Consider the following 24796-nt stretch of genomic DNA (forward strand, 5'->3'; position numbering starts at 1 on the left):
GATGTCTAAGTCACAGCAAAGCATGAGACAGACGTATGACAATGAGAAATAGTTCCCTGGAGAACTATTTTTTTTTGTTGTTTTTTTTTTTTGTTTTTTGAGACAGGGTTTCTCTGTGTAGTGTTGGTGCCTGTCCTGGATCTTGCTCTGTAAACCAAGCTGGCCTTGAACTCACAGAGATCCGCCTGGCTCTGCCTCCTGAGTGAGTGCTGGGATTAAAGGTGTGCGCCACCACTACCCCGCAAGAACTATTTTTGTTGTATGTCAGATTTTAGGAAAAACAGTATCTTTGAAACATAATGGTTCTTAGGGATTATTTTGAAATTGGGGATTTGGGCTTATAATATATAAAAGAAGTGTTATTAAAAGTATGAACACCTAATGACTATAAAATGAATATACAATTAAAGTTTAAACATCTTATGAATATAAAAACTGGGGCATGCGCATATGTATTGATATTATTAACCTGATATTTTCACTGGGTTATAATTTAAAATTGAAACTATCTTGAATTTGCCTTGGCGGGTAAAAGTTAACTGCGATATATTTGAGCAGGATAGTGATTATTAAACATTAAATTTATCAAAATAAGGTATCTAATTTCTTCTAATTCTTCCTTAGGTCGAGATTTAATTTGTATCCAGTCTATGGATGGGATGCTGATGGTGTTTGAGCAGGAAAGCTATGCTTTCGGCAGGTTTCTCCCGGGTTCTCTTCTGCCTGGCCCTCTTGCTTACAGTCCCCGCACTGACTCCTTCATCACGGTCTCCTCTTGCAGACAAGTGGAAAGTTACAAGTGAGTCTGCGCGTTACCTTTGGAATCGTGATTATTGTGATTGGTTGTTACTCATTAATTGTTTTTCTGGGAAGACCTTGAATTTTGCCAATGAAGGAGAGACTGGCTTCTTTGGTAAAATTTCACTGGGCTGGCTTAGAGCGCATCACCCATGTAAGCAAAGAATTCAGAAGGCTGTGCAGCATGCGGATCCCAGGAGTCCAGTGGAGGCAGCTGTTAGTCTGAGTCCCCAGCCTGCTGCGCACTGGGGCTGGATGGTCAGCGTCCCCGGGAGATAGCAATGGAAGCGCTGACCGGTCTGTAATAAAGATTAAGTGTGTTCCCACCTAACCAATAGAAAATGCTCAGCATTAATGTGACCACTCCCTGGATAATGACAGTACAATGGCTGGATGTGGTGGCCCATGTCTTTAATCTTGGCACTCAGGAGGCAGAGGCGGGTGGTTGTCTGTGAGTTTGAGGCCAACATTGTCTGCATAGTGAGTTACAGCTGGGGCTACATAGTGAGAACTTGTTTCACAAAACAAAACAAAAAAATCATCATCAGCAACAATAAACAGACAGACAGACAACAAAATGTAATATTGAGTGAAAAAAGCGACATAAATTTGCATGTGTGGAATGATTTTGTAATACCAAAGAAAGCATCCGGCATCTGAAAACTCTTTGGGAAGAGATAAAATTATTGTAATGAATGTTAATGATTTTTACAAAGGAACAGTTCCTTGTAGAAAAGATGTGGAAGTGACCCCATGAACATAGTGTGTACTTTTGCTGGAAATTTTTACAGATCTTCCTGAGTTATGTTTGAGAGAAATCATTTTCTTCTCCACCAGGTAAATATCCATAACAATTATTGTTGGTAGAGAGAATGAGAAAAGAATATAGAAATCTGTTCTGGGAGCAGAAGTAGGGTTGGTTTCAAATATCTTTAGTTATTTAATGTATTATCTTAAAAAAAAAAGACTTTTTTCCCCCTGAGACAGCGTTTCTCCGTGTAGTTTTGGTGACTGTCCTGGATCTCGCTCTGTAGACCAGGCTGGCCTCGAGCTCACAGAGATCTACCTGGCTCTGCCTCCCGAGTGAGTGCTGGGATTAAAGGTGTGCTCCACCACTGCCTGGCTAATAAAGATTTATTTTTATGTGCATGTGTGTGCCTATGTGTGTTTGTGTCTATCACATGTGTGCAGGTGCCTTTGAGGCCAGAGGAGGGTATCAGGTCTCCTGGAACTGGAGTCACAGGTGATTGTGAGCTACTGGATGTGGGTGCTGGGAACCAATCAGAATCTGCTCTTCACTATTAAGCTGGCTCTCCAGCTTCATCGTTTATTGTCTTTGTGAGGGCAGCATTTAGAACTTCACACATCATATCTTGCTCGTATTGTTTTTGGCCACGTGATATTTCCCAAGGTGGGAAGAAATGTAAATCTCTTGGGCAGCGGCCAGAGGGATTTTGTCTGCACTCCAGTGTTGTGTACAGTCAGCTGGGCGTCTCCCCCTTCACAAGTGGAAGTCCTTTGTTTTTGAGCGGTCAGTACTGTAAACACGCAAATGTTTGCGACTGAACAGAGGCCGATGGAAGTGGCAGATCTCCATGCCGCTTTCCTTCTGTAGTTCCTTTGGCTCTTGCCTGGAGGGAATTAATTGTGGTGTTGCCTCTGGAAATAAGTACCTTTTGTCTGAGGAATTAAGAAAAGTATCTGTGTAGTCTTCCCAGGACTGCCAAAACTCAGGCGGTGCTGTGGCCATCTGCTTTTCAGCTTTCCACCCAGGCTAGTGTCTTATCTCCTGCCAGGCAGGGCTACAGGTGGGGTATAGTGCATGGATCTGAACTTGTCATTGCTTACTCGTGTGTGTGTGTGTGTGTGTGTGTGTGTGTGTGTGTGTGTGTGTGTGTGTGTCTTAGTGATTATTGTTCCATGAAACACCATGACCCCAAAAAGCAAGTTAGAGAGGAAAGGGCTTATTTGGTTTACACATCTATATCACTGTTCATCATCAAAGGAAGTCAGGACAGGAACTGAAAGAGCAGGAACCTGGAAGCAGGAGCTGATGTACAGGCCATGAAGGGGTGTTGCTCAATGCCTTGCTCTCCATGGCTTGCTCAGTCAGTTTTCTTTCTTTCTTTTTTTTTTTTTTTAAAAGATTTATTTATTTATTATGTACACAGAAGAGGGCGCCAGATCTCATTACAGATGGTTGTGAGCCACCATGTGGGTGCTGGGAATTGAACTCAGGATCTCTGGAAGAACAGTCGGTGCTCTTAACTTCTGAGCTATCTCTCCAGCCCAGTCTGTTTTCTTATAGAACCCAAGACCACCAGCCCAGGGATGGCCCTACCCACAATGGTGCCATCAATGAGTAATTAAGAAAATGCTTTGTAGCCGGATCTTACAGAGGCTTGTTTAATCAGGGTTCTCTAGAGTCACAGAACTTTTGGATTGAATCTCTCTCTTTCTCTCTCTCTCTCTCTCCATATATATATATAAGGAAATTTATTGAAATGACTTACAGGCTTCAGTCCAAATAATCCAACAATGGCTAGCTGTGAACAGAAAGTTCAAGAGTGTGGTAGTTGCTCAGCCCCACAAAGCTAGGTGTCTCAGCTTGTCTTCTACATGTGCTGGAATCCTAAAGAATAAGGCTCCCATGCCAGTGAAGGGTGGTATTAGCAGGTGAGGCGAGGCAGGCAAAGATCAAAGCTTCCTTCTTCTCTATCCTTATTAGGCTTCCAGTAGCAGATATGGCCCAGATTAAAGTATGTCTTCCTACCTCAAGATCTAGACCAAAGGAGTGTGTCTTTTCTTCTCAAAGGTCCAGACTAGAAGTGGATTCACCCACTTCAAACCAAGCAGAAAATCTCTCACAGGTGTGCCCTCTACATCTGGATTATAGTTCCTTCCAGATATAGTCAAGCTGACAAGCAAGAATAGCCATCATAAAGCATTTTCTCTACTGAGGTTCCCTCCTTTCAGATAACTCTAGTTTGTGTGTCAGGTTGATATGAAACCAGCCAGCAGTGTGTGTGTGTGTGTGTGTGTGTGTGTGTCTCAGAGTTAATTTGTAGTAACTCCAGGAGAGATCCTATGAGGAGGCGATTGGTACGTTTCTTTAATGTGTAAGGTTAATATCATGAAAGTCTTGCTTCAGCTCTGATAGTTCTCCAACATACTGATCTATTGAACTCATTTCCATTTAGGACTAAAAAACCACGTACTTTATCCATTATGAGGTTCATTTATAATGGTAAAAATGCATGAGACATAGGACAATTGGGAAGACTTATAACATTAAGTTCTGTGATGTATATATGCATGCTTTCTAGTTTAATAGATTGAATTAAATGATACTCACCAGGGAAATTTAGGAAGGAGAAAAGCATGAAAACTCCTGGTTCCTCTTTCTCGAGGCCTCATTAAGCCTATCTGTAGTCAGTTAATAGAATGTAATTGGCTAATAAAATAGGCTTTTAAGATATAATTCACCTTCATCTTGATATTGATATTTAACTACTTTAAAGTTAATTATATTCAGATAAGAGCATGTATGGACTTTGGCCTCAAGCTTTAGTGTGTGTGGGACTCTCCTGGCCAGGCTGTTGTTAATGCACATTTACATATACCCAGGCTCTATGCTTTAATATAATAGGCTTGTGGATAAGACACGGAACTTACTGTTGTCAATATAAACTGCAAGTGATTTAAATTTAGAATTGGGTGTTCTTTTCTTTTCCCTTCCTTCCTTCCTTCCTTCCTTCCTTCCTTCCTTCCTTTTTCTTTCTTTCTTTCTTTCTTTCTTTCTTTCTTTCTTTCTTTCTTTCTTTCTTTCTTTCTTTCTTTCTTTCTTCTTTCTTTCTTTCTTTCTTTCTTTCTTTTGAGACAGGATCTGACTCTCTAGCTTAGGCTGGGTGAAGCTGTAATCCTCCTGCCTCAGCTCCAATTGAGGATTGAAGACATGTACTATCAAGCCAGTTTGTTTTCTTACATTTATGTATGTATGTATGTATTTTTGTCTGTGTGTGGACACATGTTTGGAGCAGGGCATGTGTGGCATGGTACATGCCTGGATATGAGAAACAGCTTTGAGGGAGTTGGTTCCATCCAGATCAAACTCAGGTCATTAGGCCTAGCAACAAGTACTAGCCTGTTGTACTTTTTTTTTTTTTAATTCCACTTATTTATTTTTAGTATATAGGGATTGTGTGCATGTGTGTGTGTATGTAGGTCAGAGGACAGCCTGCAGCATTTGGTCCTGTTTTCCCAGCATGTGGGTCCTGGGGATTGAATCAGGCTGGCGGCAAGTGCCTTTCCCAGCCACCCTGCCAGCTCCCTGTTTTACTTTTGTGAGAACATCGTTTGTCCTGCATCGGGGCTAAGGGTATTGGTGTTTCAGTCCTCTTGGCCACGTGGTCAGACTTTGCAATATCTTTCCTTCTCTTTTCCTGACAGAATTGCTTACTTAGCTACAAAGTGGCCGATGAGACGGGGTGGGTGGGGTTGGGGGGAGGAAGGTGCTAGGGAAGAAGAGCAACCAAAACGAAGCATGCAAGAAAATGCAATCATGAAAGATATTTATGTGCTAACTAAAAAGCAAACAAACACAAATCTCTAAGCCCCCAAAACAAAACTACTGAAAGAATTCGTGCCATTCACTTTAATTGTCTTGCTTAGCCCTTCCCATTGAAAGGTCTTCAGTTTTCACTTAGGCTTATGTTCTTATTCCCCAGTTCTAACCAAGTGTTCGAAAGACATCAAATATATCTGTAGATGTAACCATCTTGTTAAATAAGAAACAGAGCCAATGCAGAGATGAAAGCCCAAGAGGTCAGAGCTAAGAGCTAAAAACCTTACCCTTCACTGCTGCTGCTGTCCTCTTCAGCAAGAGAGCTACTTCCTGTGTGTTTGTCTTTATATAGACTTTCTGTTCTGCCTTCTCATTGGTTGTAAACCCAATCACATGACCTCCTCATCACTGCCTGTCTGTACAGACCTCCAGGTCTTCTATGGTTGGTATTGAGATTAAAGGCGTGTGTCTCCATGCTGGCTGTATCCTTGAACACACAGAGATCCACTTAGCTCTGCCTCCCAAGAGCTGGGATTAAAGGTGTGCACCACCACTGCCCAGCTTCTGCTATGGCTTGCTATTAGCTCTGACCGCAGGCAACTTTATTTATTAACATGCAAATAAAATCACATTTCAGTACAAATAAAATATCACCATATATATCTGTATGTTTATAGCTTTCCTTTTTTATTAAACACTAAATTTGTTGTCATTGTTGGCTGTCATTGTTGCCCAGGCAAATCCCTTATTCCCAAGCTCCAGTGACTTTCTTGCCTCTGCCTCTTGAGTGCTGTAATTACAAATGTGGGCCTCTCTGCCTAGCTTAGCTGTCCTCCTAAATTACCTCTTGAAGCCCATTTTCTGTTATAAAAGAATCTGGATTTTCTTTCATACAATTAATCCTCTGCATGTGCAGGTTCCACATTTACAGATTCAACCAATCTCATATTGAAGATGTTTAAAAAAATATATCTCTTATTTAAAATAAAATGGAGCTTTCCCTCTTGCCGTTATTTCCTACACACTACAGCCCACACTATCCATTTCCTTAGCATTTGCATTGCATTCGGTATTATCAGCAATCTAGGGATGATTTAAGGTCCACGTGAAGCAGGGCTGTGAGACAGTTCAGCTGGTGGAATGCTTGCCACCGGAGCACGAGGACTTGTGAAAAGCAGACTGTCATGGCGTGTGTGGCTCTAGAATTCTAGTGGTGGGAAGGCACAGGCAGGAGGATCCTGGTATTTTGTTGGTCAGAGAGAGTGGCTGAATTGGTGAGCTCCAGGTTCAGTGAGAAACCCTGTGCAAAAAAATAACGTGGACAGTGATAGAAGAAGGTACTTGATTTGAATCCCTGCTTCTACATGTATGTGCACACAAGTATGCACATACATGCACTCCCTCCACATAGTTTTTTATTTTGTTTACAGCAAGGGTTGTCATTGTAGCTCAGTGATAGAATACTGTACTCTATCTTCAGTATTGAAAAAGAAAAAGGGAGGCCGGGCGGTGGTGGCGAACGCCTTTAATCCCAGCACTTGGGAGGCAGAGGCAGGCGGATCTCTGTGAGTTCGAGGCCAGCCTGGTCTACAAAGTGAGTTCCAGGAAAGGCGCAAAACTACAGAGAAACCCTGTCTCGAAAAACAAAAAAACAAAAAACCAAAAAAACAAAAAACAAAAAAAAAAAAAAAGAAAAAGAAAAAGAAAAAGGGAATATCCATAGTCTGTGTTGCAAATACTATGCTACTTTTTATAACAGACTTGAGCATTGGCGGGGTTTGGGAACTGTGGGAGTGCCGAAGTCCTGGAACTAATTCTTTATGAATTCCTAAGGGCAATTCTTTCTTTTTTTTTTTTTTTTTTCAAGACAGGGTTTCTCTGTGTAGCTTTGCGCCTTTTCCTGGAACTCACTTGGTAGCCTAGGCTGGCCTCGAACTCACAGAGATCCGCCTGGTCTTGCTTCCCGAGTGCTGGGATTAAAGGCGTGCGCCACCACCGCCCGGCTCCTAAGGGCAATTCTGTTGAACCATGTGCTGTTTATAATCTAGCCTCATTTACCTCTGTGATTGTGGACTTTCAGATTTGGAAAGTATCCCTTTTATAGTTTCTAGAGAAACTGTGCTGTGATACAGGCCACTGCACAGCTTTGCAGAGGAAGCTGACAAGGCTGTATGTAGGAGCCTCCTAGAGGAAGTGTATCAGCTACTTGTTTAAGTTTACTTCCCTAATGACTCGTGCAGTCACTCCTAAATAAATTGAAGACTAAGCATTTAAAGGCTCACCAGTCAATGGCTTCAGAGTCTGCCTAGCCCTGGTCAGAGTGGTGATCATCAAGAAAGTAAATGACCACAGGTGCTGGCGAAGAAAGAGGAAAGAGGGACTAATATTCTTGCTGGCGAGAGTTTAAACTTGTGCAGCCACTATGGAAAGTATTATGGGAATTCCTTAAAAAAATTAAAGTAATACAACTCTGGATATATATCCGAAGGACTCCTGATATCTGTAACATAGTCCAAACACCCGTGTTGATAGCTGCCTTATTCCTAACAGTCAAGACACAGAACCAGACTAGATGTCCATTGACAAGGAACACATAAAGATGTGCTATGTACACAATGCATTTTATACAGTCATCAAAAAGGAAATCATGAAATTTGCAAGAAAACTGATGCAACTGGAAATAATTGTGTTAAGCAAAATAAACCAAATTGCCTGGCACCCCTTGATGTGACAATATGTTTCATTTGAAAGTAAATGACTTGGGGAGCTGACTTTTGTAGTATGTTTGACAACAATTCATATTTCACCAACCTGTTGCTGTTTCTATGATGTGATATGGCAAGTCACTAAAACATGTGGTTGCACTTGCAATTGGTGTTCCATGGATCAGTTAAGCATTTGTGGCCACTAGGTCAAAAATGCCACCACTGCACCCAGATTTGCTGTGTCTGTGATCAGCACCGTTCAGTTCTGAGTACACTTCTGACACGTTCCCAACATCTCCTGCCCTGGGTCTGCGTTTTCCTTCAGCGGTCTCAAAGGAGATGTTGTTCTTTAGCTTACCACTGAGTACTTGAATGGTAGGAAAAAGATCAAGTGCTTTCTTTGTTTTAAATTTTCCAAGTCTACTTGGAATTGTTGGGCATCATGTACATTCTTGGTCACAGTTAAGAGGAGTTAAGGAAGAACCATAAGAGAGATGCTGTTATGGGTTGGTCATCATCTAAGTAACTGCCAACTATGTTTAAGAAACACAATACTCTTCATAGTTGTCTTCCAGGAAGAGAACAGGTCTGATTTGGAAATCAGGAGTCAGTGTTGGTTGTGTCCTTGCTTGCTGTCTAGATGCTAATGAGGCTACTTTAGGGGCTCATGTAGTCCTCAGATGGAATAATAACTCTGTGTAGCTATATAAAATCTTCAAAGGGCTCAAGGAGCTTTGGATTTTTGCAACAATCCCATTAATATCCATGTCATCTTCTGGTAGACTGGAGTCTGCAGGAAGTAAACTACCTGTGTAATTACTTGCCTGAGGGTTGGTTTATAGTAGGACCAGCTCTGAGATTTCTTGTCATAACTGCATACTACTTCTGCCCCCAATACCTGCAAAAAGAAAATAGTCCCTATTTGGAGCTTGGAATGTGAGATCTGATTTTTTTGTCACCTTTGGGGTTTTGAAGGTCAGTTCAAGATTAAGGTGTAGACATTTGCTGCAGCTGTACACTTTAAAGCTTGGTTTTGCGAAACTCACATCCTCTCCTTGCTACCTTTAAGGCCTTCTATCACATGACTCATTCTGCTCTGCCATGCCTTTCCCCTAGCTGCCATGGCTTTTCATGCCCCATGTGCTACTTCCTTCTCTGTGATACATTTTCCCTCCTTACCAATGTGGCAAAGTTTTACTCCATCTTTAATACCAGCTTTCATGCCCCGAACCCCCAGGAACCCAATGACTTGATGTGCCATCGTGTTCCCCTGACATTGTACATCCTGTCTATGAGCCCAGGGCATCCTGAGACACTCTTAGTTGTTGGAATATGACCAGCACAGGAAGTTTGGAAGCTCCTGATGAGTCAGATCTTGTATTAGTTTTTTTTTTTCACTGTCAATTTCTGTTATAGTTCCTTCTTATATATTTACAGAAGAAATGAACTTTACATATGTTTAGCTTCCATAGTATAGAAGCTCATTGTTATTGTAGTTGATTGTAAGTTTGATAGAATAATAATGAAATTATTAAATGAAAAACTTCAAACAGATTCCCTTTCTGGCTATTGAATCATAGTTCTTTGCATTTTTCCTCCAGAGCTAAGATGAAAATTTAGAGACAGACATATTCAGATAATTCTTACTGCCTAAGACAAAGGTGTCTGAGAATGGAAAGCTTCTGTTCCTTGTAATGTTCTACTTAATTTATAGCCATTTTAGTGTCCTACTGAGACTCAAGGTTAATTTTTGTTGTTGTTAGAAATGAAACATTGCACGTCGAGTTAGGATAGTGTAGGTTGGTTTATGCCATAGTCTGTTTTGTGTCCTAGACCAGAATATCAAAGACCTGTTGGTTTATAAAGACTAGAGATTTCTTTCTTCTGCTTCTAGTCACAGGCAAGTCAGAGATCATATTCTGGTACCTGGTGAGGGTCTTCTTGTGTCTTGGTGGAAGACACAGGAATATATCCAAGAGAAGACTAGAGATGCACCTTACAGCCTCAAGTGCTTTAGTAACTGGGTAGTTGTCCGTTGCTGTCCTAGAACATCCTGACGAAAGCAGCTGCGAGGAGCAAAGGCTTTATTCTGATTTACAGTTCCAGAGGGATAGAGTTCATTGACGAGAGGCAGGGAAGGCCTGGCAGCAGGAGCGAGAGGCTGGCTGATCACATTTTCATCCACACAGCGGAAGCAGAGATTGAGAGAACAGGAAGTGGGGCTATGCTATACAACCTCCAAGTCTGCCTCGCTCATCCAGCTAGACTCCAATTTGCAAAGGGCTCACAAGCTTCTGAAGGAGTGTCCCCAGCTGAGGACCAGGTATCAGATACATGGGCCCCTAGGAAAATTTCTCAGTCAAACCAACACAATTACTGCTGATCCACTCATGAGAATGGAGGAGCATCCACTTGGCTCCTTTTTCCAAGCATGTAACATTTTGGAATTGAGTTTCTAATATGTAACTTGAGGGACACATTCAAACCATAGCAGTGTATGGTATTTGAGTAGCTGTACAGTTCTGTGCTGGGATTGAGCCCCTGTGCTGTGTAAGCTGGGTAAGTGCTCTGTTGAGCTACACCCTAGCCCTGGCTTGGCATATCCACATGAGTTTAGAACCTCCACATCTTCTTTGTTCTTAGACATCTTTGTCTTAGTTAACAGGGATTGTCTGAATATATCTGTTTTATAAGTTTTGTCTTAGCCCTGGAAGAACATTGCAAATCATTGTGATTTAATGGAATTTAAGGAAATTTAATTTAATTTAAGGAAAGGAATCAGCTTGAAGTTTTTTTTTATTTAGAGTAGATAATTATTCTAAAATATCCTATTAATTAATGGGAAGTAAAGAAACTTAAACTTTATTGAATAACTTTATTTGTGTATTGAGTGATATTATAAATTGTTTTTTGTTTTGTTTTGTTTTGTTTTTGAGACAGGGTTTCTTTGTGTAGCCTTGGCTGTCCTGAAACTAGCTTTGTAGTCCATTCTGGTCTTGAACTCACAGAGATCCACTTGCCTCTGCCTCCCAAGGACTAGGATTAAAGCATGTGCCACCACCACCTTGCTTTTTTAAAAAAATGATTTAAATAAATCATTTAAATATTTTTATTTTATGTCAACTAGTATTTTTCTGCATGTATGTCTCTGTGAGGGATCCCCAGGAGCTGGAGTTATAGACAGTTGTGAACTGCTGTGTGGGTGCTGGGGATTGAACCCAGGGCTTCTGGAGGAACAGCCAGTGCTCTTAACAACTGAGCCATCTCTCCAGCCCCTTATAAATTATTTTAAAGAATGGCTTGAGATAAATGTTATCATTGAAGTGGAAACCGTAACATATTTGTAGATCATTCATAATGTCCATTATTGAGAATGTATCAAGTATCCGGTGAGTCACTGATTTCTCTGTCTTGATAAATCTATATCTGTCTCTTTGCCTTTCAACCCCTTTATCAATAATAGGGAATCTAATATAGCTTGAGCATTCTTAATGTGAAACTCTTGGTTATCCAAAACATTTTGAGCACTGACATCATGCTCAAAAGGCTTGGCTTTCGGAGCACTTTGGAATTTTTACATCATGTTGCTAGACTGTAAAGTGTGTGCACAAGCCTCCTCTGAACTCTGAAACACTTTAGTCCTAAGCATTTTGGATGAGGAATAAGCAGCATGTACATGCCGGGTGCTGTACTGGGCATGTTGTGACAATTTGCTTTTAAATTCTTCTTGTAGATTAGCAATAACTATTTTCATTTCATAGCTGGGAAGCTATAATGGAGTGAGTAACTTGGCAAAGTTCACCGACAGTAAGTAGTTTGGCTGGATAGTTTAAATATAATACTTCTATAGCGTATGTGTGAATAATTTCTACGACACTGACTGTTCTGTATTATTTAAGTTCTTTCTGGTATGTGGTATTTAGGTGGTAGACTTTCTCACCATCATTTGCTACATCAGTTCTCCAGAGAGCCTCGGTACTAGTGCTGGGTTCACAGTAGTGACACGCAGATACCACTTATCAGGCTGATTATTCCTATTGTGTGTCATAATAAAGCTCATTAAAATTTAAGGTTTTTAGCCGGGCGGTGGTGGCACACGCCTTTAATCCCAGCACTCGGGAGGCAGAGGCGGGTGGATCTCTGTGAGTTCAAGGCCAACCTGGTCTATAAAGCGAGATCTAGGACAGTCAGAGCTGTTACACAGAGAAACCCTGTCTCATAAAACCACACACACAGAAAAAAAAAAAAAAACCAATACAAAATTTAAGGTTTTTAGAACTAAAGAAAATGTCTTTTACAATGTTTATGGATTATGTGCCTCTGAAGTTTAAAGTGACTTTTACTTTAAAAATGATGATGTCATGTATCCTTCGCTTTCAAACAGGTACCAAGTACTTGCCTTTGCGACGGATGCGGATAAGAAGCAGGAGACGGAACAGCAAAAACTCGGTTCTGGAAAAAGACTAGTTGTAAGGCCTTTAATATATAAAGATGTCAAATTCCATATATTATCATATTTGTTAGGGAATTCTTGGAAGAAAATGAAAGATATATTTTGATAAGTTTTCTTATACAGTTCTATCAATGACAGAAATTGAATTGGCTGTTGTTGAGCTGTGGAGCATGTCCATCTATATGCCATGATACACCAGAACATAGGTAATGCCACTACAGCTGTGCATTTAAGAGTTTATAAACCAACACAAAATTTTAAACACCTTTTAAAAATTTCTATTTTCTTATCTTTCTTTCTCTCTCCTCTCTCTCTCTCTTTTCTGGGCTTTAAAATCTTTATTTTCCATTGAACTAGAATCTCTGAAAACATACTGTAGCTGAAGTTTTCCTGTGTCCCTCCTGGTCCTGCAGCCACTCAGACCCAAGTAAACACACAGAGGCTTAGAATGACATTCCACAGCAACATACATAGTAGGTCAGTATCAAACTGACTCAACAGGTTGTATGTGTATATTTATACACACATACATACACATATGCACACACTTACACATTTACACAGACACATTCTCACACACACACACACACACACACACACACACACACACCAGGACTTTGAAAGGGAGCAGGAGTATATATAGCTTACGGGAGGGGTTGGAAGGAAGAGTTGGGGGGTAGTGAAAGGATATACATACAGTACACATATGTGAAATTAAAATAAAAACAGGTGAATTTATAGATGCATATGACCAACCTAAGTTAAATCAAGATGAAGCAAATATTTCTTTCACTTTTTAATTGAAAATAGATTTTTCATACAATGTATTCTGATTATGTCTTCTCCTCCCCCTACTCCTCCCAGATCCTCCCACTTCCCCACCCACCCAAATCCACCCCTTTATCTGTCTTATTAGAAAACAAACAGGTATCCAATAATAATAATAATAATAATAATAATAATAATAATAATAATAATAATAAGTAATAATAATAGTAAATAAATAAAATAAGAGAAAATCAATAGGACAGAACAAAGGAACAGAAAAAAGCTGTAGCTAGAGTTTTCCTGCCTGGCCCACAGTCAGGATAAATCTCTGCCACCCGCCAGTCCCACCCGCATCTTCACATGCTGTTTGTCATCATGGCAGTGTCTGGCTGACAGTGTCTCTCTGACTCAGCCTTCCACTTCCCAGCTCTATTCTCCTCCTTGTCCCGCCTATACTTCCTGCCTGGCCATGGGCCAATCAGTGATTTATTTATTGACCAATCAGCAACACATTTGACATACAGACCATCCCACAGCAAAAAGCCATTGTAACAACACAAGAAAACCATAAAAACAAAATGGGAAACTATAATGTATAAATAAAATATCTGTAAAGTGGGAAAAAAAATAAGGCTCGGACAGAGCAATATGAGATAAAACATACCTCCAGAAATGCCATTGAGTTTGTTTTCTGTTGTCCATCTACTGCTGGGCGCGGAGCCTGGCCTCCTGGTTTCTACACCCAGTGAAACTCCACGGAAGAACTGATTTTTTCCTGTTCCGCAGTTCATCCACTGGAAATAGCCTCTGGGTTAGGGACGTACTGGGACCCCATCTGGCTCAGGCCCATGCAGGCCCCATGCATGCTGCCAGCCCTGCTGTGTCTCCCAGGTCTCCTCCTCCTCTTCCGTGTGTTCCCTGAGCCCTGAGGGGCGGCTTGATGGAGACATCCCCTTTAGGACGGAGTGTTCCAAGGTCTCTCCCTCTGCACATTGGCCAGCTGTGGGTCTCTGTGTTTGTTCCCATCTGCTGCAGGAGGAAGCTTCTCTGGTGATGGCCGAACAAGACACTGATCTCTGAGTACAGCAGAATGGCATTAGGAGCCATTTTATCGCTGTATTCCTTTAGCAGGATAGTAGTACGAAAATAGCTTTTGAAACTGACGTGTTCCTTGTCGGTTTCACACATGTGCATATGTTCTGGTCACAGTTATCCTTCCGTCTCCTCACCACCCACTCCTATCAGCCCCTCCTCCACCGCATGTTCTCGCCTTACTGTTATGTTTTGTAAAAGCCACCTCTTTAAAAAAATAGATTTTACACATTCATTTATTTTGTATTTACTGTGTTTGTGTGTGGCCAGACCCATGTGTGCCTGTGTGTGTTTATGTGTGTCTCTGTGTGTGTGTGTGTATGTATGTGCGCATGCACACGTGTGTGTTTGTGTATCTGCCAGTGGACAGCTTGCTGAGTTGGTTCTCTCTTTCTATCATGTTCTGGGAATTGATTACAGATCTTCATGCTTGGCAGCAAGCTTCTTTCTCCCCTGAGCCATTTTGCTGACCCAGAAAAACATCTCTTTAATGTGAAATTTTTGTACATTATATTTCCCTGTTTATACGAGTTTTCCTTGGGCTAATTTTTAGTTTTTTTTTTTCCTTAGCACTTATTTTGAGCAGTTGGGATTCTGACGTCTTTCTCCCTCCTTCTCCCCCGTCTATGTCTTTCAAGTTTAGTACTTGCTGAGCTTCCTGCATCTGTGAGTTTAGAGTTTTCATAAAACTAAAGAAATTGGGCCAGTCGATTCTTTAGATATTTGTGTGTGTGTGTGTGTGTGTGTGTGTGTGTGTGTGTGTGTGTGTGTATCTCCTTTCTATGGACTACTCTAATTATACATATACTTAACTTACTCAAGACTGTCCCATGACTTACAGATTTTTCTTTTCATTTTGTTCAGTTGATTAATTAATCTTGCAATGGCAAAGATTGCGTCTTGGGCCTCATACAGCTTTTTGCCATCCAACGATTTCATTTCCCATTAAAAAGTCATTTATTCTTGCTCTTTCTCTTGGAATAATTTTTATTGCTGTAATTAAGACCACTAATAACTTTTTTCTAGTGGAATGAAATCCATTTGGTATAGATTTCATTTCTGTAAATTCAGTTTGAATGTTTGTATCTCCAATATCTCTATATAACTTTTTGAAGATATGAAATAGTTATAATACTTATTATCTTGGTTTTCTAATTCTTAACATCTGTATCAGTTTTGAGTTAGTTTCAGTTGATTTATTTCTCTTCTTTGTAAATCACATTTCCTGCTTGGTTTTATTTGCATGATTGGTAATTTAAAAGTTATTATTAGATGTCAGATATAGTCAATTTTATTTTGTTGCATTTTAGATATTTTTGAATTATTACAGGCTAAGCTTAGTCCTGGAACACAGTTGTTTGAAAACAGTTTGACCTTTTTGAGCATTGTTTTAAAGATTTATTAGGTGGAACAAAACTACTTATTGTACAGCTAAATTTCCCCACTCCTGAGACCAGATCCTTCTGCGTGCCCTGCCAGTGCCCCGGGGCCATGAGCTTTTGAGCATAGATTCAGTCCTGTGTGGATGTCGGGCACTGTTACCTGGAATCCGGGGGGTGGCTTCCCTGGCCTTCCCTCGTTTCTTTCTGTGAATGTGCTGATGCATTCTCAGGTGGACATTTGAGGTAAACTTTGCATAGGTCTCCCAGGGTTGGTCTCCTCATTGGATGTGTTGTGAACTCTAACTGCTTTAGTTTCTCTGGACTCTGAATTCATCTCCTCAGTTCGGTATGTCTGCCGGGCTCTGTCTGGATTCTTCTTCCCTGCACCCTGGTCTGAGAGATCTCTTGTGAGGCTGCAGGGGACATATCACCCACTATAGTTGTTTTTGGAGTGTAAGACATCATTTTCCTTATTATCTTACAAGCCATTGTTTTATGTGTTCTGTGCATTTTGTGGTTATTTCAGGTGAGATGCTCTCCTTTTCTATTGTTCCTATAAATTTAAAGTGACTCTTCAAATTCTTTAGATCTATTCTTTCTTCACCCACCCTTAGGTTTTATTTTTGTTTGGTTGTTTTTTTTTTTTTTTGAGAAAGGGTCTAGTGTAGCCTAGGCTGACCTTAAACTTACTATCTAACATACCCAAGATTAGACTTAAACTCTTTAATTTTTTTATTTTTTAACAATTCCATACATGTATATTCTAGGTTTTGGCATTTAAAAAATTATTTATTTATTATTTTTATTTTATATGCATTGGTGTTTTGTCTGCATGCATGTCTGTGTGAGGGTGTCAGATCCTCTGGAACTGGAGTTACAGACAGATGTGAACTGCCATGTGGGTATTGGGAATTGAATCCAGGTCCTCTGGAAGAACAGCCAGAGCTCTTAACTGCTGAGCCATCTCTCCAGCCTGGTTTGGGGCATTTGAATAACCCCCACTACCCTCCCATCCCCTCACTGGAACACTTTCTTCCCGACAGGGCTTCTCTTACTTGAGCACCTTAAAGTCTTATTTGAACCTCCTGAGGTAATTGGGTTTGCTTATGTCTTAGTCAGGTTTCTGTTGCTGTGAAGAGACACCATGACCATGGCAACTCTTATAAAGGAACACATGTAATTGGGGCTGGCTTACAGTTCAGAGGTTTGGTCCATTATCATCATGGTGGGACATGGCTGAATGCAGCAGACATGGTGCTGGAGAGGGAGCTGAGAGTTCTACATCTGGGTCATCAGGCAACAGGAAGAGAGAGAGACACTGAGTCTGGCCTGAGCATCTGAGACCTCAAAGCCCACCCCCAGTGACACACTTCCTCCAACAAGGCCACCCCTCCTCACGGTGCCCCTCTTCATGAGCCTGGGGGACCATTTTCACTGTCGTAGCTTGTATGAACATGAGTGGGGGTTCACTGAAGTAGGGGTAACTTACCAGAGTCTACACCACGGAAGAAAATGAACCCTGTCCCATAGCACTCACTAACTGCCGAAGTTCTGCACTGAGAGCGGGACCTTGAGAGCTCTTTATTCAAGCATGGTAAGAGGGTGACATGTCTAATCTGATGTCACTCTCGTGCAGGCAAGCATAGCCAGTGAGTTCAAGAGTGCAATGGCCCTGTCAGGTCCAGAAGGCACTTTTCATGCCGTTCCTCCCCAGCATCTGGTTCTTATATTCTTCCCAAGCCCCCTTCCCCAGGATTTCTTTAGCCTTGGAGGGGTAACACAGATGTCCTGTTTAAGGCCAGCATCCCAGAGTCACTCATTCCCCACACTCTGACCTGTTTTGGGTCTCTGTCTTAATCATCACCGACTGCAAAATGCTTCCCTGTTGGAGGCTGAGAGCAGGACTAATCAGTGGGTATAAACATAGCGTTAAGAAGGCAGTTTGATTCCATGTCCATTTTGAAGAAAGGACAGCAGTAGGTTTTCCCCTAGGGTCAGTGACCTCTCCAGCTCTTGGCCAGGTTTATGGAAAAGACACGAGTTCACTCCTGAGGAGCAATCCCTAAATACAGTCAGAAGTGATTTGTTGCCCCCATAATGCCATACCACAATTGCTGTGGTGAGCACGTTTTGGCAGGCACGTTGTTATATTGTAGCTGATGGGGCCTACTAATGACTTTTCTCCCCCAGACACATAGCACCTGGCCTTAAACTCTCAGTCCTTCTGAACGCTGGGATTGCAGGCATGGCCCACCATGGTTGAGCTTATTTCCTTTTTACATGTTACTACTGTTTGTTATTAGACACTAACTGAGGCTGCTCATTTCTTCTTGGTGCAGTTTTTGTCTTTTTGTGAAGCTATCCTTACTTATATCCTTACACTAACTCTTGCTGAATTCTAAACACTTTCTGCATGTGTACTTTATGTTTTTCCTTTCATTATGGTAAGAAGCATTGCCTAACTATTGAGCATGCTCCGTGGCAGTAGACTTCTCTTTGGGTAGTTCTTAGTGGAGAGGAGTCAGTTTGTCTGTCCTGTCATCACTTGATGAGGGCTCCGTGGAGGACTGCATGTGGATGCATTTTAGAGTCGTCTTTGTTGCAAGACATTTTTCCTAACAATGTTAGCTGTGGGTTTTATTGAGTATGATTTATTGATTTGCATGGTAAACATGGTAGCTTTAAAAGATTAAGTTTGTTTTTAAACTGATACATAAAAACATGAACATTATACGTGTACATGGAGTGTCATGTGATGTTTTGATTTGTGTATACATTGTTTAATATTTAAATCAGGTCTAACAAACCAAACTTCTCCAAAAATCTATCATTTTTTTAAAAAAAGATTTATTTACTTTTATTTTATATGCATGGAGAGTTTGTCTGAATGTACGTCTGTATACCACATGTGTGCCTGTGGAGGTCTGAAGAGGCCATCAGATCCCCTGTAAGTAGAGTGTGACGGTTGTGAGTCCCTGTGAGGAGCATGTGCTCTTAACTGCTGAGCCATCTCTCTAGCCACCGTCATTTCTCCGTGGAGAGCATTCAGACTTTGTCCAGCCTTCCGTGTGTACAGTCCGTTACTGTGACCACTATTCCCCTGCTCCTGAAGCTCTTCCCAGCACTGCACGTAGCTTTCCTGATGAGTGCTCTGGAATCACTGAGTACCAATATTGTCTGCTAAGAGACAGGCTAAAACCTACAAACACTAGCTCCAGTGATGGTAGGCAAGCCAGCCCCAAAACCAACCCAGGAAAGTAGACATCTTGGTTTGCTATAGAGCAGTTTCTTTATTTACAGTGATGTGAAAGTGACGGACCGTCTACATCACGGTCGATTTTGCTTTTCAGGTGGACTGGACTCTGAATATTGGAGAACAAGCTCTTGATATTTGTATCATCCCTTTTAACCAGTCTGCATCTTCTGTTTTTGTTCTTGGTGAGAGAAACTTTTTTTGCCTGAAGGATAATGGGCAGATTCGATTCATGAAGAAGCTTGATTGTAGCCCCAGCTGTTTTCTCCCATACTGCTCAGGTGGGTACAAAGGTTTTCTGTTATCCTTGCCGTATCTCACGTATCACATATATACACATATATCAGCATGCATACACACATCAGAAAAAGCCACACTCAGACACATATTTTAAACATCTAGGAAAAGGGTTTTTTACTGAATATATAATGGAACCTTTAACTTTGATCGTTTTAGTAGACATTTGATATAAAGCACACGTGGTTTTGCCAGCCTTGGACTCTGTAAGATCACTTGTAGACTGGCTTCCAGCTCATTAATGCTTTCCATAATGTGACTGTTCAAGAATCCTTCCGTGAGAATATCACTCTTTTATAAGCAGAGCAATGCTGTGTAGTAGAATGACTTACAGTGCATGCCTGTCAATCATTAGTTTAGATGTGTGATATGTTAATAAAATTCATACCTTCCGGATGAAATGTGAACACCTTGGCTGATATCCATACTTCCTGTCTGTAAAATGATTTGTTTCTTTTTTGCTCTTGGTTTCTTGAAATTGAAAGCTAATTTCTTATCACCTAAAATCTTTATGTGTTAAAATCAAGATATTACAATTAGCGTGTGATAAATTTCCTGAAAGAGACAGCTGTGTACCATTTTGAATGGCCTTTTCGTTACTATCTTCTTTCTGTGTCTTCACCCTGCAGTTTCTGAAGGCACAATAAATACCCTGATTGGAAACCATAATCACATGCTGCACATTTACCAGGATGTGACGCTGAAGTGGGCCACACAGCTCCCCCATGTTCCTGTGGCAGTCAGGGTGGGCTGTCTGCAGTAAGTGGTTCCATTTAACTTTTATGAAAGGATTTTTGTTTAGTCTCACTTTCTAGCCCTGGCTGGCTTTGAACTCACGGCACTTTTGCCTCAGCCTCTGCACCTGGCTCTTATTAAATACCTTAGTCAAGGAGTTCTGTAGAAATTTTGTGGTTTCACTGAAGTGTTGTAGTGTGACTGTTAATAGTAGAATTTTTTTTTCTTGGAAAAATATATAAAAATTCCTTAATTAGCACCATTAATTATTTTCACTTACTATTTCTAAGAAGTTACTCCTTTAGAATTAAAGGTGAATAGTGTTGAAGAGAACAGGGAGATACTTTTCCTGGTGGATTATTTTCTTTAATGTGAAAACAGAGAGCCACACTCACTTGTAATTCAAAACTTGCTTCAGACTTGCTTATATTAGGTGATGCTGAGTTGCCTATGTTCACGTGCTTAAACAGTTCAGAGTGTAGGGCAATTTTGCACTTGAAATGAAAGAAAAATAAAATTAATATCAGTATTAAACTCATGACACAGTTTGCCAGTGAGTAGCCTCGAAAGGTTGTTAGTGTAAGAGTTGAACTCCTGAACTGTTCTTGAGCAGTTCAGCTCGTGTATCAGGACTGAGGAGCTAAACTGAAGCCTAGAAACAACTTCTCTAAAGTCTCCACGGAGACTCAGATCCCTTTCATTTTGCTCGTTAGAATATTTATTGCGGAAGTTTCCATTGATACCTGTAGTGTCCAGTCAGGATGATTTCTTCCCCAAATGAGGAACTGGATGTTTACTGTTGGATACAATGAGGGGCACTCACAGTTGTATTAATGACTAAGCTATAGCATGTACATTCCTAAACTGAAGTCTGTGTCTTGAATACACTGAATATTTGTATCATTTTATGTGTATGGGTCTTTTGCCTCCATGTGTGTCTGTATCATGTGTGTGCCTGGTACCCAAGGAGGCTAGAAAAGGGTGTTGGATCCCCTGGAACTGGAGTTACTGATGGTTGTGAGCCACCATGTGGGTGCTAAGGATCAAACCCAGGTTCTCCAATGAGAAGCAGTGCTCTTAACTGCTGAGCCATCTCTCTAGCCCCCAAAACACTTCTATGTATATGTGTATCTATGCATCTATGTATGTATCTATGTATGTATCTATGTATGTATCTGTGTATCTATGTATCTATGCATCTATGTATGTATGTATGTATGTATGTATCTGTGTATCTATGTATCTATGCATCTATGTATGTATGTATGTATGTATGTATGTATGTATGTATCTATCTATCTATCTATCTATCTATCTATTCATTCATTTTTAAAGCTGCTTCTCTCCTTGAGTAGGATGCAGGACTCCTAAATCTGGTCCTCTACAGAGTTTAGTCATGTCTTCAGCTACAGGAGGAATGTTTTTATTACCATCTTCAGATCATTTTACTGGTTCTGAGGCTCTCTGGAACTCACAGACACCCACATGCCCCTGCCTCCTGAGTACTAAGATTAATTACATGGGCCACCACACTGGCTCACTGGAGATATTTACCTTTGATACTTCAATAGGTTGACACAGGTGCTACCTACATTCTGGAACTTGAAACATGATTGAATCCTTCATAGTTTGCTGCACGCATGTCCACAGGGGAGTTGTGTTCATTGAGTGCATATTGTGTTAAAAAAATATTCCTTTTTAAAATTAGAATATCATTGACAAAGTTTACAGCTCCTTCCATGTTCATACTTTTAAATAAATATAATCAAGTCTCAGATAGATGCTGCTTCCTTGTATTTTACGAGAAAGGGCCATCATTTATTTCTCATTGCTGTGCATTTAACAGGAATTATAGGTTGTTGGTTTTTTTTTTTTTTTTTAGTATCCAAGTAATAAACTATTTGAAATTGGTTTTTGCAGTGTCCACCAGATTTTTTTTAAAAAAATTTCATCCAATCAGACTCACCAGACATTTTACATCAAATTTAGTTAGAAGAATTTAGAACTGGAAAACCATCTTGCCATCAGGGAAGTGCTGGCCATTTCTCTTCCTGGAGAGTAATTCTTATAGCAGTCCATACATTCATCCACGAGCTGTTCTCTTGGGTTCCATAAGTGACCACTAGGTGCAAAAAGACAGATGTCCCATGGTGGGTTTGTGGCCCACCTTGGTTCTCCAGGAAGGGAGGGGGATGTAATTCTATTTTAACTTTAATATTTTATTTATTTATTTTTTGTGATTTTAGAGATTAAACCTAGAGCCTTGAATATATTAGGCAGTTTTTCTGCCTCTGAGCTATATACCAGGCTAGGAGCCAGTATCTTTACTTACTAAAAAAGTCATATATATATGGGAGTTTGGTGGGAAGAGAGGCTGTTGATAGTATTTTGTTGAAATAGTCGTTTACATTATATATAAGACTTTCAAAAGTTACCTTTCTCTAGGAAATGCATATATTTTAAGTACCTATACTTCCGAAAAAAGCCTGTATTTCTTGTAGTTTTTTAAAGATCATATGCTGTGGGATATTCTGTATGGCAAATGTGTTGCTCTGATTGGTTATTAAATAAAACACTGATTGGCCAGTAGCCAGGCAGGAAGTATGGGCGGGACTAACAGAGAGGAGAATTGAGGGAACAGGAGGAGAGAAGGGGAGACTGCAGCCACCGCCAGGACAAGGAAGATGTAAGGTACCGGTAAGCCACGACCACGTGGCAAAGTGTAGATTAATAGAAATGGGTTGGATATAAGAGTAAGAGCTTGACAACGATAGGCCTGAGCTAATGGCCAAGTAGTTTAAATAATGTAAGAGTCTGTGTGTTTATTTTATAAGTGGGCTAAGGGACTGCCGGGGCTTGGCGGGACCTGGAAAGCTCTTCAGCTACAATCATAATTCTAAGTAACAAAATGAAAATGTTGCCACTAGTATTTTCATAATTTACACATAAATTCTATTCATGCAGTTGGAGATTTAAAAAAAATGTATATATATCTTTAAAGGATAAAACTAGATTATGCCTGCAAGAATTTCATGGCTTTTAGTTATTCTGGGAAGGGCTGGCACAAGCAACTCCCTCTTGCTGGTGTGAGGCAGGCCTTGGTGATGAAGTGTAGGCTGGTGTCACACTTCACATTCTCCGGTCTCAGCTTCCCAGGTGCTGGGATTACAGGCAAGCACTGCCATGCCCAGATGCCTCTGTTTGAGGTCTGTCATCTTCCTGCCTTGTCTGAACCATGTTATCCGGATGCATTGTTCATGAACCTTTTGCTGATTCATTCTCTACTGGCCCATGATGACGGGCATTTTAGTCACTTTTCTATCACTGTAATGAGACACCATGACCAAGGCAACTGATAAAAGAGAGCATATATCTGGGGTTTATAGTTTCAGAAGGTTAGAGCCCGTGACCATCATGGCAGGGACATGGCTGCAGGCAGGCCTGTAGGCGTATGCTGGGAACAGTTGCTGAGACCTTGCAGGCAGGCCTGTAGGCATATGCTGGGAACAGTTGCTGAGACCTTGCAGGCAGGCCTGTAGGTATGTGCTGGGAACAGTTGCTGAGACCTTGCAGGCAGGCCTGTAGGTATGTGCTGGGGACAGTTGCTGAGATTTACATCTTGATCCACAAGTGTGAGTCAGGACAAGACAGTTAACTGGGACATGTAGCAGGCTTTTTCTTTTGGGCCACCAACCAGCTCCCCAATCATGACACGGAGACTTATTATTAGTTTTGAATGCTTGGCCTCGCTTAGGCTCGTTTCTGGCTAGGTCTTTTAACTTAAATTAACCAGTTTCTTTTTATCTACCTTTTGCCTCGGGGCTTTTTGCCTTCTTTCTGTATATCTTACTTTCACTGCTTCTTGTATCTGCTGGCTGGTGGCTGCCTGGCTGGGCCCAGGGATCTCCCTCATTCTGTCCTCTCTTCTCTTTCATTCTCTTTTTCTCTCTTCTCTCTCCTATTTATTCGCTCTGGCTGGCAGTCCTGCCTGTCTCTCTCCTGTTCAGCTGTTTATTAGACCAATCAGGTGCCTTAGGCAGGCAAGGTGCTACAGCAACATATCTTTACATAATTAAACAAATGAAGCATAAACAAATGTAACACATCTTTGCCCAGTTAAAATAATACTCCACAACAGGGAATAGCATGGGTTTTTTAAATCTCAGAGTCTGCCCCCAGTGACACACTTCCTTCCACAAGGCCACACCTCCTAATCCTTTCCGAATAGCTCCATCAACTGGGGTCCAAGTATTCAACTATATGAACCTATTTGGGGCATTTTTATTCAAACTGCCACACCAGGAAATGATTCATCCTGGTTGGTTTGGTTTGATACCACATTAGTGGTAGGGAATAAGTCACAGATGTCAGGGATTTAGGACAATAACCCTTTTGGCTCAGTTCAAGCAGTTGATGTATAGAAGTGGCTGAGGTCATCCATTCTGCTTGCTTTGTGGGTGACACACGAGCATCTCAAAAATGTTGTTCATGCTCCTATGCCAGAAGCTGTTCTTACACAATGAAACCTTTACAGAGGCAAGAGTTCTCTGAAGGCTGATAGGTTCCATTTTAGATAGGTATAAGTTAGTTTCGGGAGCCAGTACCTAGAGGACAATCTTAACGTGAACCTTGATCTCAGAGAGCAGACTAAAGGAATGCTGGGAAGAGGAAGAGCAGAGTCAGGAGTCGCCAGCCAGACACAGAGGAGGCAAGATGACAAGGCAGAACTGAGAAAAGGTACCAAGCCAT

The 24796-nt window shown here is 41.0% G+C and overlaps 1 protein-coding gene across 5 annotated transcripts in view; it reads left to right on the forward strand.

The window, feature by feature from the left end:
* Bbs9 (Bardet-Biedl syndrome 9) overlaps nt 1-24796 on the forward strand; it is a 453439-nt gene that overhangs the window by 111329 nt on the left and 317314 nt on the right. For all 5 annotated transcript variants that reach the window (XM_052754897.1, XM_052754886.1, XM_052754921.1 and 2 more), the window contains 4 exons: nt 625-799; nt 12452-12536; nt 19113-19296; nt 19942-20071. In XM_052754897.1, coding sequence (XP_052610857.1) covers nt 625-799; nt 12452-12536; nt 19113-19296; nt 19942-20071 — 574 coding nt within the window. The remainder of the gene's footprint in view (nt 1-624; nt 800-12451; nt 12537-19112; nt 19297-19941; nt 20072-24796) is intronic.

Source organism: Peromyscus californicus, unplaced genomic scaffold (genome assembly GCF_007827085.1).
Source record: "Peromyscus californicus insignis strain IS unplaced genomic scaffold, ASM782708v3 Scaffold_11__1_contigs__length_118956290, whole genome shotgun sequence".
NCBI classification, from domain to species: Eukaryota; Metazoa; Chordata; class Mammalia; order Rodentia; family Cricetidae; genus Peromyscus; species Peromyscus californicus.